This window comes from Triturus cristatus, chromosome 6 (genome assembly GCF_964204655.1).
Source record: "Triturus cristatus chromosome 6, aTriCri1.1, whole genome shotgun sequence".
In the NCBI taxonomy this organism is placed as follows: Eukaryota; Metazoa; Chordata; class Amphibia; order Caudata; family Salamandridae; genus Triturus; species Triturus cristatus.
Window position 1 is genome coordinate 1,432,891,488 of NC_140589.1, and position 16,918 is coordinate 1,432,908,405.

Below are 16,918 nucleotides of genomic sequence, written 5' to 3' on the forward strand. Positions count from 1 at the left end.
GTCAATAACAATTTTCGAAAGATTTGTGACCACTTCGGCTACAGTCTTGCTAACACATAAAACATCCCTCTTATGTCTTTCTCAGTTCTGTCATTCTAGCCACACCATAAACGTAGAGATTTATCTTGAAGTGCTTACCAAAATTTAGTTGGTGTAGAAAAACTTTGCTCACCTGTCACGATTACAATCATACGATTGGCCATCGGTTTGTTTTGACTGCTGACAAAGCTATCAATTGACTTTGAAATGGTTTCACTAAACTGGACGGCTACAACCGTTTGCTTTATATGCATTCATGTGACCTCAGTGAACAGCTAGATTATATTTAGTTTATAGAATAGTCTAGTATACATGCATGTCCCATCCACAGTAATGTTGTGGAATTTGTAGTTTATCCTTATAGTCTGAGCCCTCTGCAAAGATTAGCTCTGATCAGCTTCTAGCTGCTTTATCATAAATGGCAGTCTTGCCTAGGCTTCTTTTTCATTGCCTGTTTTGCAATGTTTTATTTTTTGATAAACAATTTTATTGATTTGTGTGAAAAAGAAAACAAAAAGAAAACAGGAGACCAGCAGCAAGTAAAGACCGTGCACAGCAGAAACATGGTGTCATTATGGCATTGATTTGGAAGGTTTTAATGGTTTTTTTTTAACGTGTGCTGTTCAGACACCTTGAAGCGACGGTTCCATGATCAGAACAGGTGACTGGTTAAAACAGTTTGATATCCTAGAACTGTTGGCCACAGAGGTAGCAAACCTGTTGTCTTCATCTCAGTATTAGAGGCGGTCCACCCTCTAGGTCCTCTTAAGTCTCAAAAGCAAATGTATCCTATTTGGAGTAAAGGAGAAATGACAGGTGTCTCTCACCCCTCCACTAATGAGGTATGTTGGATAAGGAGTGCTAGGAGTCAAACCTGTTGAAGAATCTCTTACTAGCAGGTGATGAAATGTAGCCCCATCCTGGATCCCTGAATCAATAGGCACATGCAGTGATTGGCTTTTCACACTTCTATTTATTATGCAGAGTTTTGTCTAAATAATGAGTGTCATAATGATCACAACTTAGCAGAAAATATACAAATTGGGGTGAAGTTAAGAGAGCCCCAATCACGTCATCACACATCCCTATCCTGTGCTATCAGATCATCATATTCCAATTTCTCCATCATTCCAAGATATCAGAAAAATAGGTTGGGATGGTGCCGTTTTTCTGACCTGGCACCATCATTACGGCACTCTCTTCCAGATCGTCTTTGGTCAGAAGCAGATTTTAAGTTGTTTTGGGAAAACCTGAAAATATGGCTTTTCAGACAGGCTAACCATTGCTGATTCAACACCCTGATCTGGAAGTTCTGCTCTTAAGTATCTACTAAGTGCCAAGAAAAACAAACAGCCAGCCTCCACCATGCTGTGTTTGTTTGAAGAAAACTGAATGGTGTCTAAATATATTGCCTTCTCATTGGAATAAATTGATTGGGGAAACACCTTAAATCTTCTATCCTGAGTCATAGATAGATTAATAACAGATTTAAGATGCTTGAAAATAGAGGTTGAAGCATATTGTTTTATGAGGAGTCTATATTGATTGAATCTTTGAAAAAACTAAATTTATCATCCAGGCTTTTAGTAAAGTGAACAAGAAATTGGAGATGCTTGCAAATAAATGTTGAAGGTATATGGAGATGCTACATCTCTGGTGAGAGAATGGTGAAACCAATTAGGAAAAAGTTGTGAAAATTAGCATAAACCTTCTTAGGATTCTATTCTACCACAAAGAAGCAGTGAACTCCTTGCCATGAACAACGTGTTGGCTGTCCCTTGACAATGTTTGTAAAGTTTGTAGCAAACCTTTTTTATTTTGTAATGTGCAAATAGTTTTACAAAGTTGTATGCAATTACATAGGAGCTAATTGGGTACAGTTGATGAATTTAGGAAAATAAAAATTTTACATTTGTACTAAAAATCAATGCTTTTGTGATTGGAAGATAGCTAAGATAGCTTCTCCACACATACTACAGCAACCTTCTGATGTAATGTGAAATATTGGTTTGCTTGTTCGGATATTCAACCTGCTGGGTTTTAATCTCTGCAGGGACACTGCTCACACAATAGTGCACCTTTCTTCTTTCTTACAGAACCCTTGTTGAGGATAGCCATTGGTAAACCAAGGCTTCATGACGATTAACTGCTGTAAAAAAAATCATTTGTACTTGCCATTAGTTAGTCAAATAACTAGTTCCTATACTCAAAGCCTAAAGGCATAATACCTTTAACATATGCTTTTCCCAGTAAATAAATCTAGCCTACTGCCTTTGGTATAACTTTTCATAATAAGAATATGTGACCTATAACATCTGAAATAAATGTACCCAATGAACTACTCGGGCTTATAGACTTGATCATCCGCTTGTCACCGTAACAAACTGAGGCCTACTGTATTCAGCATAAACGTTTCAGTGGCAGCGCACACCATCTACAAGATCTAAAGCTTGTAGAGCAGATTAACATGTGGGTGGAGCCAAAGAGCCTGTCTGTCATGCTTCTTAAAGCAGTTATTTGGTGCTCATAGAATCTAGCAACTGCTGCAATGACAAACAAGACCTAAAATAACAATGCAGAATTCCAGGTACTAATCAAAGATTGATTGTTTATGCTGGGTTTAAATGTTGATTCAGATAGCTCATTGTACTTCAGAATTAAACATTTTAAAATTGAAGTTTAACAGTTTGCTGATCTGCTGAATTTATTTTTCTATTCTAAAGTTTTGCTGATTAGATTGCTCGTCGTCTCTCAGCCCCAATGGTAAATAAAAAATAATACAACATGAACAGGTAAAGAAAAATATAAATTGAGCAGAGTCTCTTAATAATTTGCAACATGAAATGTTCAAAGATTACTAATGATACATTAATATGGTTGAGAGGTTTATTAACAAACACCTCATCCATCAGCTACCTTGGAGTAACTGACCACAAGAACACTCAATATCAAACATTCCAAGTTCTGGTGAACTTGTACAAACAGGAAGACCTGTGGAAACACCACACATCTCCATTCTTATAACAAAAGAAAATACCTTATAGTCCAAAGAACATGAACACTACATGAAAAATCTTCATATACAGGATTCACAAAAAGTGAATAATGAAACACAAATTCACATTAAATAATCACTTTACATAGTCTTTCAAATATCTGGGTACAATTTTTTCCCGAGTACTAATCCTCAAATGAGAATTGACAAGATCACCTGAATGATCAACAACACTTTGATTAAACTCACAGTTGGAATTATTTTTCTTTAGAATAGTGACACGGTTCAAATTCCAGATTTTACCATTTTCTAATTTCACAGAATTTTTAAAACATTTAATGACACGCATGGGAGAAGCATATTTAGACCAAGATAAAGCTCCTACAGGAGCTTTTACCCGCACCACATCACCTATATTGACAACAATTTCTTTGACTCTTTTCCTTTCATCATAACTTAATTTTTTTCTTAAACCGTAGTTTTTCCCCGTCTAACTCTCCACATACCAATGCTGTTATCTTTAACACCTTTACCCCAAGTCATCCAACCAGGACATAAACTTGTATTGGGAGTTCTACCTTTAAACAATTCAAAAGGTGTCTTATGTGTAGACATATGAGGAGAGAATCTATGAGCCAAAATGCATCTCTGTAATTCCTCCTTCCAATCCAATGAATTTACTCTTGACAGCTGAATATTTTCCTTAATTACTCTATTGAATCTTTCCACAGCTCCATTTGTTTCCGGATGATAAACTGAAGATCTTTTGTGTATAATACCACAGGATAACAAAAATTCAGACATCAATACAGAACAAAACTGTGGACCACTGTCTGATAAGTGTTTTAGGGAACCCTTCTCTCCTAAATATCTTTCAGAAAAGAAATCGCACAAGAAGATGTGACATCTGAAACAGAAGATATTTCAACCCATCTTGAATATAAATCGATTAAAACAATGAGCTAGGGAGTACGATGTTCACCATTAAGAGGACCCACAATGTCAATGGCAATATCCTCCCATGGACCATTAGGTAAATTACGACATACCATGGGAGGAGTACGGGGAGTGAGAATTTTATCACTTAACTTGCATTGTACACATTCTCTCACCTCACGTTCAATTTCAATATCCATTCCAGGCCACCAAAACGAAGTTCTAAGTCTTTCTTTAGTTTTTACAATGCCTAAATGACCCTGATGAGCTTTTTCAACCAGTCTTTTTCTAAGAGAATTAGGCGGAATCAACTTAGTACCCCTTAACAGAATCTCATTTTCCACAGATAATTCATCTGCAACCAAATGCCACACTTTAGACCAGGGATACTCATAGTACGGCCCGCGGGCCGCCAGCGGCCCGGCAAGCCTTTCTTGGCGGCCCGCGGACCTTCCAGACATCGTACCCAGACATGCCAAGCCTACCGATTCAGGCGGGAGACTACCGATTTCAAGGCTAGTCTCCCGCCTCCCGATTCCTGCTAGCAAAAACCCGAGTACTTCACGGGTCTTTAAAAAACCATTCGCTTGTTGATGAGGCTTTGATTTGCTTTTTCACCCTTTCTAGAGACCCTGCATCACCACTCTGATTATTGCTGGAAGAATTAGCACTCTACAGCGTAGAGTGCTAATTCTTCCAGCAATAATCAGAGTGGCGATGCAGGGGCTCTAGAAAGGGTGAAAAAGCTAATCAAAGCCTCATTAACAAGCGAATGGTCTTTTAAAGACCCGTGAAGTACTCGGGGGCGGCTGTGTGTGTACCTGGAAGCTGTTTCAGCCCACAGGGATGCGGGGGGAGGGGGGGGGGGAAGGAGGGGGTATGTATGCACTGCCAGCAACCTGCCAGGCCAGTGCACAACACTTGCATCACCCTCTCTCTGCCACTGCGCTCAATGCTTCTGAAAAAAAAACGTGCATTTTGCGTTTCAAATCCTGCAGCAGCACACTTCCATACATGACAGTAACCCAATTCAAGGCCCCATTCTCCCGATTTTTTTTTTTTGATTTATTTTTTAAATCTCCCACTTTGCTCTTCTGAAATGTTGGCATGTATGATCGTACCAGTGTTTTTGTTTTTTAACAGTGAACAGTGTCAGCAAACACAGACTGCTCTGTGGGGGCCCGGGATTCAAGGGATAGTCCGAGTGGAGCTGCTGGGGCGCTAAGAGGTGAAATACAACAAAGCCTCGTTATCATGCAAATGGTCTCTTAAAGACCTGTGAAGTACTCAGGTGGGGCTGTGTGTGTGCCCTGGAAAAGAAGCTGCCTCTGCTGCCACACAAGCGGACGGGGTTGGGGGGGGGGGGGGGCGAGGTGACAAAGAATTGCAAGAGAACAGCAGGGTGTGAGTCAGGTAAGGGGACAGAGGGTGACAGAGGGCAGTAGGGAGAGACAGAAACAGATAGAGATAGAGACTAACAGAGACAGGGACAGACAGAGACAGATAGGCAGAGACAGGGACAGACAGATAGAGGCAGAGACAGACAAAACGGCAAAGAGACAGACGGAGAGGGAGGGCGACGGAGAGAGAGAGAGAGAGAGAGAGAGAGGGAAACTGGGAGAGAGAGGGAAACGGGGAGAGGGAGGGAGATGGGGAGGGAGGGATAAAGACAGAGAGGGAGAGTGACGGATAGCAGGAGAGAGGGAGGGAGACGGAGGAGTGAGGGAGACGGAGGAGTGAGGGAGACGGAGGAGTGAGGGAGACGGAGGAGTGAGGGAGACGGAGGAGGGAGGGAGAAGGAGAAGGAGGAGGGAGGGAGACGGAGGAGGGAGGGAGACGGAGGAGGGAAGGCGATAGAGAGAGGGAGAGAGAGAGAGATGTGTATGCCTGGTCCGGTGGCTCAGTGGACGAAGGCGTCCGCTGCAGGGACCTGTGTTCACAGTTCAGTTTTTTTTGTTGCTCTAGCCCCGCCCCCTCCCCCAATGACCCCGCCCCCAAGGTGCGGCCCTCGGCCACAAACCACACTGTAAATTTGGCCCCCAAGAGAAAGTTTGTGAGTACCCCTGCTTTAGACAATGAGTTATCAAACGATGATTTATTTGAAATCATAGTAATGACTTTAGTAATTTCAATGTCATTTTTGAGACCATCCTTCCACTCTTCTTCCTGTATGACACCTGAGGTGACTTCACATACACTAACCTCATCCTCAAAAATCTCTTCCTCACATTTTTCTTCAGTAACATCACAAACTAATCGTGAAAGACAATTCGCTGTCATGTTATCAACACCAGGGATATGTTCAACTGTAAAACTGAAATCTTGCAATCCAATGACACATTTTCTTATCCGTGAGGAAATAAAATCCAAACCTTTCTTTGTAAAAATTTCTTTTAGCGGCTTATGATCTGAGCAAACTTTGAAATGCAAACCCCATACAAAATTTTTCAATCTTTTTAGAGCCCAAAAAATAGCTAACGCCTCCTTTTCGATCACAGAATAATTGATCTCCGCACCCCTTAAACTTCTAGATGCACACGCAATCAATTTTTCTTGTCCACCTCTATTCTGTTTCAATATGGCACTTAAACCTTTTGAACTAGCATCAGTTACTACAAAAGTTTCATCAGTTGGGATAAATGCTTGTAAATTAGGTGCATTTGCAAGATCTTTTTTTTATTTCTACAAATTCATTTTGACAATCATCTGACCAGATAAATTTGTTATTCTTCCCAAGTAAATTTCTCATGTTGCTAGCTTTACTTGCCAAATTTTGTACAAATTTTCCATAATATTCAATCATTCCTAAAAAAGAAACTACCTCATCTTTATTCTTAGGAGAAGCTAAATTTGGAATGGTATTTACCAAATCTTTTTTTGGAACAACTCCTGAGGCAGAAATACAATGCCCCAAATAATTTACCTCTTGTACAGAAAATTTACATTTCTCAAATTTTAAAGTAAGACTAGCACACTCTAACCTCTTTAAAACTGATCTCAGAGTTTTATCATGTTCTTCTTGATTAGCTCCAAAAATAAGTAAATCATCTTGATAACATTTCACTGATTTTATTCCTTTTAAAATTGAAGCCATCACTCTTTGAAAAACCGACGCAGCAGATACAAGACCAAACTGCATTCTTTTATATTTAAATGCACCCATGGGAGTGATGAAAGCCGTTAGGTCTTGAGACTCTTGTGTAAGTTCAATCTGATGATATGCTTGTGTAAGGTCTAGAGTTGTAAAAACCTTAGCATCACCCATCAATATTGGGAAGAGGAAATTTGTCAACAATGACTTCCTTGCTAAGAGATCTTAAATCACAACAAATTCTAATCTCCCCATTAGGTTTGTTGGCAACGACAACTGGCGCCAACCATTCTGATGCCTCTACAGAAGTAATAATGCCCTGTTTTTCTAGTTTCTGCAGTTCCTGTTCAACTTTTCCTTGTACAGCAATAGGAATTCTTCTTACCTTGGCCACTACCGGCACAGCATTATTTTTTAATTTAATACAATGCTTATAACCTTTGAGGCACCCTAAATCTTTTCTAAAAAGTTGAGGGAATTCACTTACAAAATCATTAGTCTCAGATCTAATTTCTTGAATCTGTACCTGAGGATCAGTATTTGGATTTAACATGACACCCAATAAACGTTGATGTGGCCAGCCAATTAAACTGTCTCCAATTTGTGAAACATAAATTTTTCCAACAATCATTCTCTTTTCCATCTCGATGCAAGCATTAAAATATCCAAACATACTTATGGAGTGTCCTCCATAACCACCTGGATTGATATCCATTTTATACAATTTGTTCTTCTTTTGAAACCACTTGACAAAAGTTTCTTTTGAAATAATGGGAATATGTGAGCAAGAGTCAAATTTCATGTCTAACTCTATACCATCAATCTTTACCTTGCCAACAGGATGATCATTACATTTCTTATCTTTTACTTGACATATGACTTCTTTTATATCCTTATTAGTCATTTTCTTTTCTTTAGACTTACAATATTTTATGAAATGTCCTTTCTTCCCACAACCATGACACACAAAACTCAAAGCAGGACAAGTCTTTGAGTTCGCTTTATGTCCTGATTTTCCACATCTAAAACACACAATAGCTACATTCGCTGTATCATCTTTACCCGACTCCTTCAAAGGAATCTTCACATTTTTAACTTGACAAACTATATCTTTTACTTCTTCCACTACAGGTTGACTTTTAACTTTGTCGCCTTTTAGCTCATTTACACATTTTAACATGTGGTCTACTTTTTTCGCAATTCCTACCACTTCTTCTAATGGTGGTTCATCTTTGAGCCAAAGTTCCTCTCTAATTTTGTCTTCCCTACATTTGAGAACAAATTGATCTCGAATTCTTTCTTCATTAGCAGCTCCAAATTTACAACTAGAAGCTAACTTTCTCAAAACAGTTAAATATTCCTCAACGGATTCCTCTTTACCTTGCTCTCTTAACCCAAAATGATATCTCTCCATTATTGTGCTAACACGAGGTAAATAATGCTTGTCTAATTGTAATAAACAGATTTCATATTAATCTAGACCTCGTTGCTCTTGTGCAGATAAAGTTGGCAAATTTTCCAAAACTTCTTGCCCTTCACCTCCTAAACAATGTAACAAAAGTGAACATTTTCTTTCCGCACTCAGATTTGTACCACACACTTTTGCATAATGTGCAAATATTTTCTTCCATTTACTCCATTTAACAGTTGGCTCACCTGGATCACTAAAAAAAAATGGTGGTGCAGTAACATTCTGCATATTTTCCTCTTTTTTTTTTTTTTTTTTTTTTTTTTTTTTTTTAAATTGTAACTAGAATAATAATGTTATATTGTTTTAAACAAATTCACAAATACTTGTTCTAACTTCACCCTTTTTTCACCAAACATTTTTACTTCTTGATGTGTACATCATCAATGATATTATACTGAAAATGATGACCCACTGAATAAACCAATGAAGAAAGAAGGAAAGAAAAAAAAACATAAACACGTTTTACGTAAGCAGCTTAAACTCCAGCAGCAGATTATTGAAGTTAAAAGTCAAACCACTCAGCTGTGAAGTAGTTTCAATAAAACCAACAAGTGAAATGCTGTTCAATTGAGACCTTAATTGATTTTCTTCTCTGAAAGCCACGAACTTCGAGTGAAAGTGTTTCTCAGCTGAACCAGTTAACGATTTCCTTTTCCAGCACGTCACTCAGCTGTTAAGCTAAATCAACAGAGCTTTACGTGCATACCAACTTTAAGTACGCTCACACGCAGTGTAGAATAGGAGTAATTTAAATTCCAGAATGCTCAGGAGACTGATGACGCTGACTAATCACCGAATCCCCATGCAGGATTCGAATGCGTCATCAGTCACAATAGGCAGCTCAAGTGTGAAGACCTCCAATCCCAACGAACTTCACAGAACGTTATATGCGCACAGCAGATCCTCAACAGACAAGCTCACGAAGTCGCATTTCCCTGTGATATTACGGCCAAATGCAGAGACAGTCACCAGCCCCTCCCGCTGACCTCCTCACAGAGTATCCATGATTATAAACGGAGGCAGAAACATCCGCTGAATACAGGCTTCTCGTCAGGAACAGTCAGACGCTGGAGGTGGTAGGACATCATTATGTAATTGGTACATGACATCCGATTCTCAGACCAACTCTGCCTTTACTTCTTTGGGGAATTCTTCTCACTGCTCAAATACTCTGTCAAAATTCCAGTTGCACTTAGAATTGGTCTTCTCTGCGCAGAATTCTTATCTTCCTCTTTAGCCCGATGTTGAGGTGTTAAAACTCTTCTATTTATCCCTCGCTCGTCGCCAGTGAAATGTTCAAAGATTACTAATGATACATTAATATGGTTGATTGAGAGGTTTATTAACAAACACCTCATCCATCAGCTACCTTGAAGTAACTGACCACAAGAACACTCAATATCAAACATTCCAAGTTCTGATGAACTTGTACAAACAGGAAGACCTGTGGAAACACCACACAACACTCATGGACTAATAGCTTTCTAAAGTACAGGAGAGAGAGTGTGTGCATATCTGATATGCAGTTTAGAATTGTTCCATAGCAAAGGGGCAAACGAAGAGAGCCGTTGGTCCCCTCTGCTTACAGAATGGGACAGAGTTACAAAGAACTAAAGATTCTTCCTCATTAGGGACTGCAAACAGTTTCCTGAATTCTGCTGGTTGCTCAGTACTGTGTGTTAGGAAGACAGGATGTCAAAATGTAGGGACTGAGCCTCTCTACGGCATCAGTACATGTTGGCTCAATCCTAGTTAGCTCACAGTACCTCACCTGAACTCCTAGTCTTCCCAGAGCAACAGGTGATTTTGGCAATCTCGAACATGACCCTCTAGTCCCCAAGAGAACTGTGGAAACCGATCCTCCCCTTTCATTACTTACTCAGTCACTCATGCATGTCCATAGTAAACACAAGAAAGACCCAAAAGAAGTTTACAATACATTTATTGAAACTATCATAGTCTATTATGAAGCAAATGTGCTGCGGTCATTAGACAGGTGCAACTGAACAAAATAATTAGCATTACTAACAGACTGTGTAAGACAAACATCCCAACCATTGCAAATGATATATCTATCTAGGTCTACCCTTACTATATGAGCACAGGGAGATAGTTGCGATCTCTGGGCTCGACCTAGGACTTTGTACCTGATGTATGCAGTCAGGTGGTCTGCATCATGATTGTAAACTTAGTTTACGCAGGGCTGCATGTCGGGTACTGCTGTCATTCCAGAGCAATCGTCTTTACTGGAATTGTCCTCTCCGTAACCAGGGGTACGGGACACAGTTTATATGATAATAGTATTGTGTTGTGTTGGAGATGCAGCTGTGTGACCGTGTTTTGTCTAGACGTTAGGAACTGTTACTGAACAAGCAGAAAACGCAGTACACTATGTTGCTATGTATTCTCAGAATCCTTGTACAATATGCAAACTTAATCCCAAGAAAAGTCCCTCAATAACAAACAACATGTACAGTGTGTTCTCAAAAATACAGGCCCAAAACATGTGTTAAAGGTGGCTATGCAATAAGAGTAGAGTCAGCCTAAAATGCAAAACTAAGTGAGAACCAAAGTGGATTCAGAAGGGAAATCACTACCAAACCTAGCTAGGATGCACCTCTTTGTTTTATTTTTCAAATGTTTAGATGCCAATCCATATAAAAATGTAGAACTAATCACCAGATAATAAAAAGGATTCTTGATTGGGCTACCACCCTTTGAAGGGAACAGAACAGTGATAGGCAGTGTACTGTTTACGTAAGTCGGGTATCAAACTCCCTGCTACATTTTGCATGGTTTGAAAATGTTTAATTTTGCATTGCTGGGAGGTTTGCATACAGTTAATTAAGAAGCAAGTTTATCAAGTTTGACACAAAAGAAACTTCTCTATATTGGCCTCTCTGCACCATAAATTGTTTCCCAAAGTGTTGCTTTTTTCTTTCCAGCTCCATGAAGCAGACATTGTGGTGACTGGAAGCAGAAAGCCAGATGAGGTTCCAGTCGATTGGAAAATACCTGCAGCCATTGTCATCCATTGCTCTCACATGTATGGATCAGGTATGTTGAACGTATGTATACATATTGCAGGGCACATTGATCATCAACACTTGTAACATGCCCTGTGGCCCTGGGTACCTCCCGGGGCTACGCCTGTCTGATTGTTGCTTGAATGTCAGTCGCACTGGTGCTTTCCCAGGGTGCAGCTGGGGTGGGCACTGGGTAGCTTTGCTCCCTTTGTCCCCTTTCAAGGTCAGACCCCAATCGCCTATCGCAGGATCCCACCCCCGTTCCGGTCGCAGAGGTACACCACTGGGACATTTGGCCTTCACCCCTTAGGTTCGGGGGTAGGTGGTATTTTAAGGAGGAAAAATCAACTACAAACTATTTGGTTAATTTTTTGAACTTTCAAGGGAGCACAAATTCTGATAGGCCTTGGACAACTGCCTTAGTGCTAGGACTTAGAAATATAGGTGTCTGGCCACCCCTGTCCATCTTATGGGACATCTTGGATACTGACATATGGTAACTTTTTGCTTGCTGTTGGTGCTTCTAGATGTGCAACTCTGTGACTCACTTGAAAATTGTTGAACTGTATTTCGTTTGCATTGTGTTTGAATTTGTTTATTTGTTAGCGGTGCTTGAGATTTCTAGGATCACGAATGACCAAGGTTTGTGAATCGGAGGAAAAGTAACTGTTTTGACAAGAAGATTGCTATCCTCAATGTTACATTGCTGTGATCTCGATTTCGAACTGTTTGTTCAGGAACGTCATGTGATCCTTTCATCATTCTGTTAATTGCATTGGTATTCCTTTATTTGCTGTTTTTCAGGAGTTTTCTGCTGTTTGTAGTAATTTAATAATGTATTGTTTATAGCTAGGGGCCCCATTGTTTCATTTCGGTTTTGGTTGTACAGTAACATTTATATAGTGTTTATTGCCCTTTTATGGGGGCGCTGAAGTGTTTGCCTACGTGTATAGCACATTATACCTTGCTTTGTGCTTTTTAATTTTTATCATTTAACTTCAGTGTGAACTGTAAATATACTTGTATCTTCTAAGCCAATGATACAATTGTGTGTATATATATTGTGTATATGTTTATATATTGTATATATGAAAACTCACAACTCTGATTGTGTTGAACTTTACCATGACTGATTGATATGTCACCTCCTTTGAGCTCATTTATATATTTATATATCTATATTTATTTTATCAATAATGTTTGCCCATGCTCACTTGAAATGAGAATAAGCAACTGGTATGCCCCCAGTGTAGAGGAAAAGTGAATTGTGGAATACAATAACGTAATTTTTAAGATGAGGTAGCTGAATAGAAGACATTTCCTAAAGTACAAGAGGATTAAATCCATAGTTGTCTGGTATTATGGGGTGACCCAGTGCCCCTCAGAACCTGGGTATGACTTTTTAGAGATAATGTTGGTTCTGTCGGAAAGGAATTGCATTCTTAGTAATTGAATACAGAACAATTAATACGAAAAATATACAACTTATTCCAATAATTGTAGCAATCACAATTGAAAAAGAAACGAGGAACACACATCATGAATCAATCATGGAATATATTGCAAGAGAAAAAACACTTGTGATGGTCTTTTTACATTTTGCAGTGTATAGGTGACACTGTAAGGCTGTCCCATATGCAAAAAGTGACAGAACGGCGCAAGTGCAGTGGTGACAAGGTGCAAAAAGTGCTAGGTGTAGAACAATTATATACAGTGATGAATTGTTGATTAAAAATAGTCATTTAAATAACATCAATCCCTCGGTACATGAATCTCAGTAACACTTAGTTTGATTTCCCTTCTGTGGAGCTGAGAGTGTAGGGATAAGATTGTCACAGGTGCGTAGATGTTTTGACCCTAATATAAGTGCAGATTGTGCTTCAAGGCGGGTCTTCTTCAGGACTTTAAAAATTTACAGCGTGGAAGAGTACTAGCGATAGGGAAGGGAGCGATCCAACATCCAATTCAGATCTTGCGTGATAGCAGGTTTGAGAGCCCAGGTCCAGGGATTCTCAAAGGGAAGGTAAATGATCGACCAACCGGTTGCGATCTTATGAGGATGCCCTCTGGAAGAGTCAAAACTGACAGGATCACTAGGACCGCAGTCGAATTTATCAGATGGGAATTCCTTTCCCCTCAAGATCGCAACCGGATGGTGGATCTTTATCCCTCCCTCTAATACAGACTCTTCCAGAGGGCATCCTCATTCCTCATAAGATCGCAACCGGTCAATTCTACCAATTCAGAGCAGTCTCAGACCAGACAACAATATGCTAGGGCAGTTTGCGCAGTGTACTTGGCCCTTGGACAAAATGTACACTGGTATGATATGCCTGAAGAAATGTATCTGCAAGCAAAAACTGTTTTGAAGTACACTATCGCATACAAGCAAAATGTGCTAAAAGTCATTGTCTAAAAAGATGTCTACTTTTAAATGGTTCAGGTTCCTCATTTAAAGGAAAAACAATTGTGACTTCAAATGATTCATTTAAAGAATGCCACCTAAAAGTAATAAAATACAGTACTCGAACAATTACCAAAAAATGTTTTTTCATTAACAAATAAGCCAAATATAAATTAATACAAAAGGTGCTCAGTGTTAAACAAACATACATCACTAACAAAGGACAAACTATAGTGTAAACAAAAATAATGGCAAAGAAGGAAAAATTATGTACAACAGGTTTCTAGGATCACAGAAACAATATACACTTAATGCTTCCTCTTACGATGTTTCGGCCTTATTGATTTGACAGGTCATCATCAGAACATAACCTATAGAGAGCAGCCATCCATTGTTCAAGCTGAAAAAGGAATAATTTTCTTAAGTGAGGGTACCGACAAACTATTTCTTTGGTTGTAATCAATATATAAAATGTTATTTATGTTAGTCCTGCTAAAAAAAGCAGAACCCAAAAGTGAAAAAGAAGAATCTTGCACCAATATTAAATAAGACAAAACATGAAAGAAGGAAAAGTGTATCTAGAAATGTATTTCAAATAAAAATACATGAAAGTTCGCAAAAAAAATAAGTGTAAAAGTACACCACATGAGTGAATCGCCATGCATAATTCGTAGAACAAAAGAGTACCAGAACTAATTCAATCCCAAACGTCAACTAAGTGCAAATCCTGCATTACGATCTATTCACAGTATCTGCAACAGGATACCAAAATTAGATAATGCGGTCTGTTACTTCATGTTTAGAATCCATTAAAATACAAATACTCCTTAGCCACTTACAATTTCCACAAAACAAAAAAAGGTTTAACGTGGCTTGAGGATTACTGAAGTCTTACATTGCGTGATGCCTCCCGATTCCAATCTGCCTATATAATTTACTGTCGGAAAGAAAAAGAAAATTCAACATCTCAGCAGAACCCAAAGTAATAATATAGCTGAACTACACTCCTTTAACAATAAGTGGCTACAAACGATACAGAAGATTCAAGAATACCTGTGTCACAGTCCACTCTTCTCGTCAATGCATTCCAAAATACGTGAATGCCGACGTTCAATACTGCACGTTTTAATCAACACTGCTCTTCAATAGAAATAAAGGAAAGCACTAAAGTACAGTAAAAACCTTCAATTCAAAAAAGAGAAATTATTAATCTTATGAATCCAATTTCCATGTTCGCAGACAATCTGGCAAGAGTAATACAACCACTCCAATTAGAATTCCAAAAGCAAAGAATGATAGGGATTCCAGAGAGTAAACTATCGCGGAAATCTCTATAGTGCGCATGCGCACAGTTAGAGACAATACTACGCGGTGTCTCCAAAAATAGTATAATGCCCGCAGCCTCCAACATGCTTGAGTGCTGCCATAAAGCATGAAATGGTACCAAGGCATCAAAAGAACTATCGCACAACGCTAGGTCCTGGCAGGGACCGAGGTCAAGCTCACAATAGGCATTCACAAATTATTGGGGCATCCTTTCCATAGAATCCTGCTAGTGTGGTTAGAAGAAAGGCTTTACTCCCAAAAAGTGATCAAATGGAGATTCTGAGTGCATAAATATAAAATATAAATGTGCAAAGAAAATAAGAGTAAAGAAATAATAGACAAATATTATTTGTGATAAATTTGTTTGGAATATAACCAAAAATTGTATTATATCCAATAATTGGAGGGTTAAAGGGACAACAAGTTTTTTCCTTTTATTTGCATTCTATATTTTGAGTCGTGTAATGCTGGATACAAAGATTTGAAGTTTGTAAAGTTAATTATAGATAGAGGGGATACTGATCAACAAAAACGAAAATGCCATGGATATTTGATAAGATGTATGGTACTCAAACTGAAGGATCAATAAAGTTTGTTAAAAAAAATAAAGGGACAACAAGGGAATATAAGGATTATTAGAATCAGGAACAGTCAGCCCAAGCAATAGATTGTAAATACCGGAAATCCGAGACAATACATATCTCTCACATTATCTATAAGGCTGATTATACAATAATCGTGTACAAGAAAAGACACAATAATACTCCAATAGGGGAACAATGATAGAATATAGTGACCCCATAAATCATGCAATACAAAATTAGTTGGAGACAACAGAGTTGCATTCTTCCAGTGTATTCAAGCATCTATTGATTCTGTCACATTTTAAGATACAAAGGTTATTAAATCGAGCAGATTGTTGTTGTATGTTGCCTCCTCTTGCAGATTTTTTCACATGTTCAATGACCTGCCATTTAATCTCGTCCTCGTGATGGTTAAATTCAAGGAAATGGGACTCTAGTGGGGCATTCGGAGTACAGCATTGAATGCGGCTCTTATGTTGTGATACTCTAGTTTTAACCTTTTGAGATGTCTGGCACACATAAATGAGGTCACAAGGGCGCCAAATGGCATAGATCACATTTTGTTAATTGCAGTTTGTGATCCCTCAAATTATGAACAATGTCAGCATGTGATAAAAGTTTAGTATTTTTTGTGGACTCACAAACAGTACAGTTACCACATTTGATGTGTCCAACAATTTTATTGAGCCCCCATGCAGATGCTAAATCAGGGGTAGTTATTCTTAGGATAGGATATGTGTTTATAGAGCGCTCGTATGCCATGGTGTCTTGGCGCTAAGAGGTGAGTACCTATGTTAAACCCCGTAGCAGTCGCCTATGTTATAGCAAACAGCCAGGTCTTCAAGGCTCTCCTGAAAACTAGTTTGTTAGGTTGGAGACGCATGGCTGTAGGCAGTGAGTTCCATAACTTTGCTGCACAATGGGAAAAAGCTCTACCACCCCATCTTGCCTTCCTAATCCTGTCCAGATAGAGAAGACCCAAAGTACTAGACCTTAGTGATCGAGCGGGGATATAAGGTCTAAACAATATATGCATGGCCTTAGCG

The 16,918-nt window shown here is 38.9% G+C and overlaps 1 protein-coding gene across 3 annotated transcripts in view; it reads left to right on the forward strand.

Annotated features, from left to right (window-relative positions):
* MTHFD1L (methylenetetrahydrofolate dehydrogenase (NADP+ dependent) 1 like) overlaps positions 1–16,918 on the forward strand; it is a 1,409,858-nt gene that overhangs the window by 217,594 nt on the left and 1,175,346 nt on the right. For all 3 annotated transcript variants that reach the window (XM_085612491.1, XM_085612490.1, XM_085612492.1), the window contains exon 8: positions 11,478–11,589. In XM_085612491.1, coding sequence (XP_085468617.1) covers positions 11,478–11,589 — 112 coding nt within the window. The remainder of the gene's footprint in view (positions 1–11,477; positions 11,590–16,918) is intronic.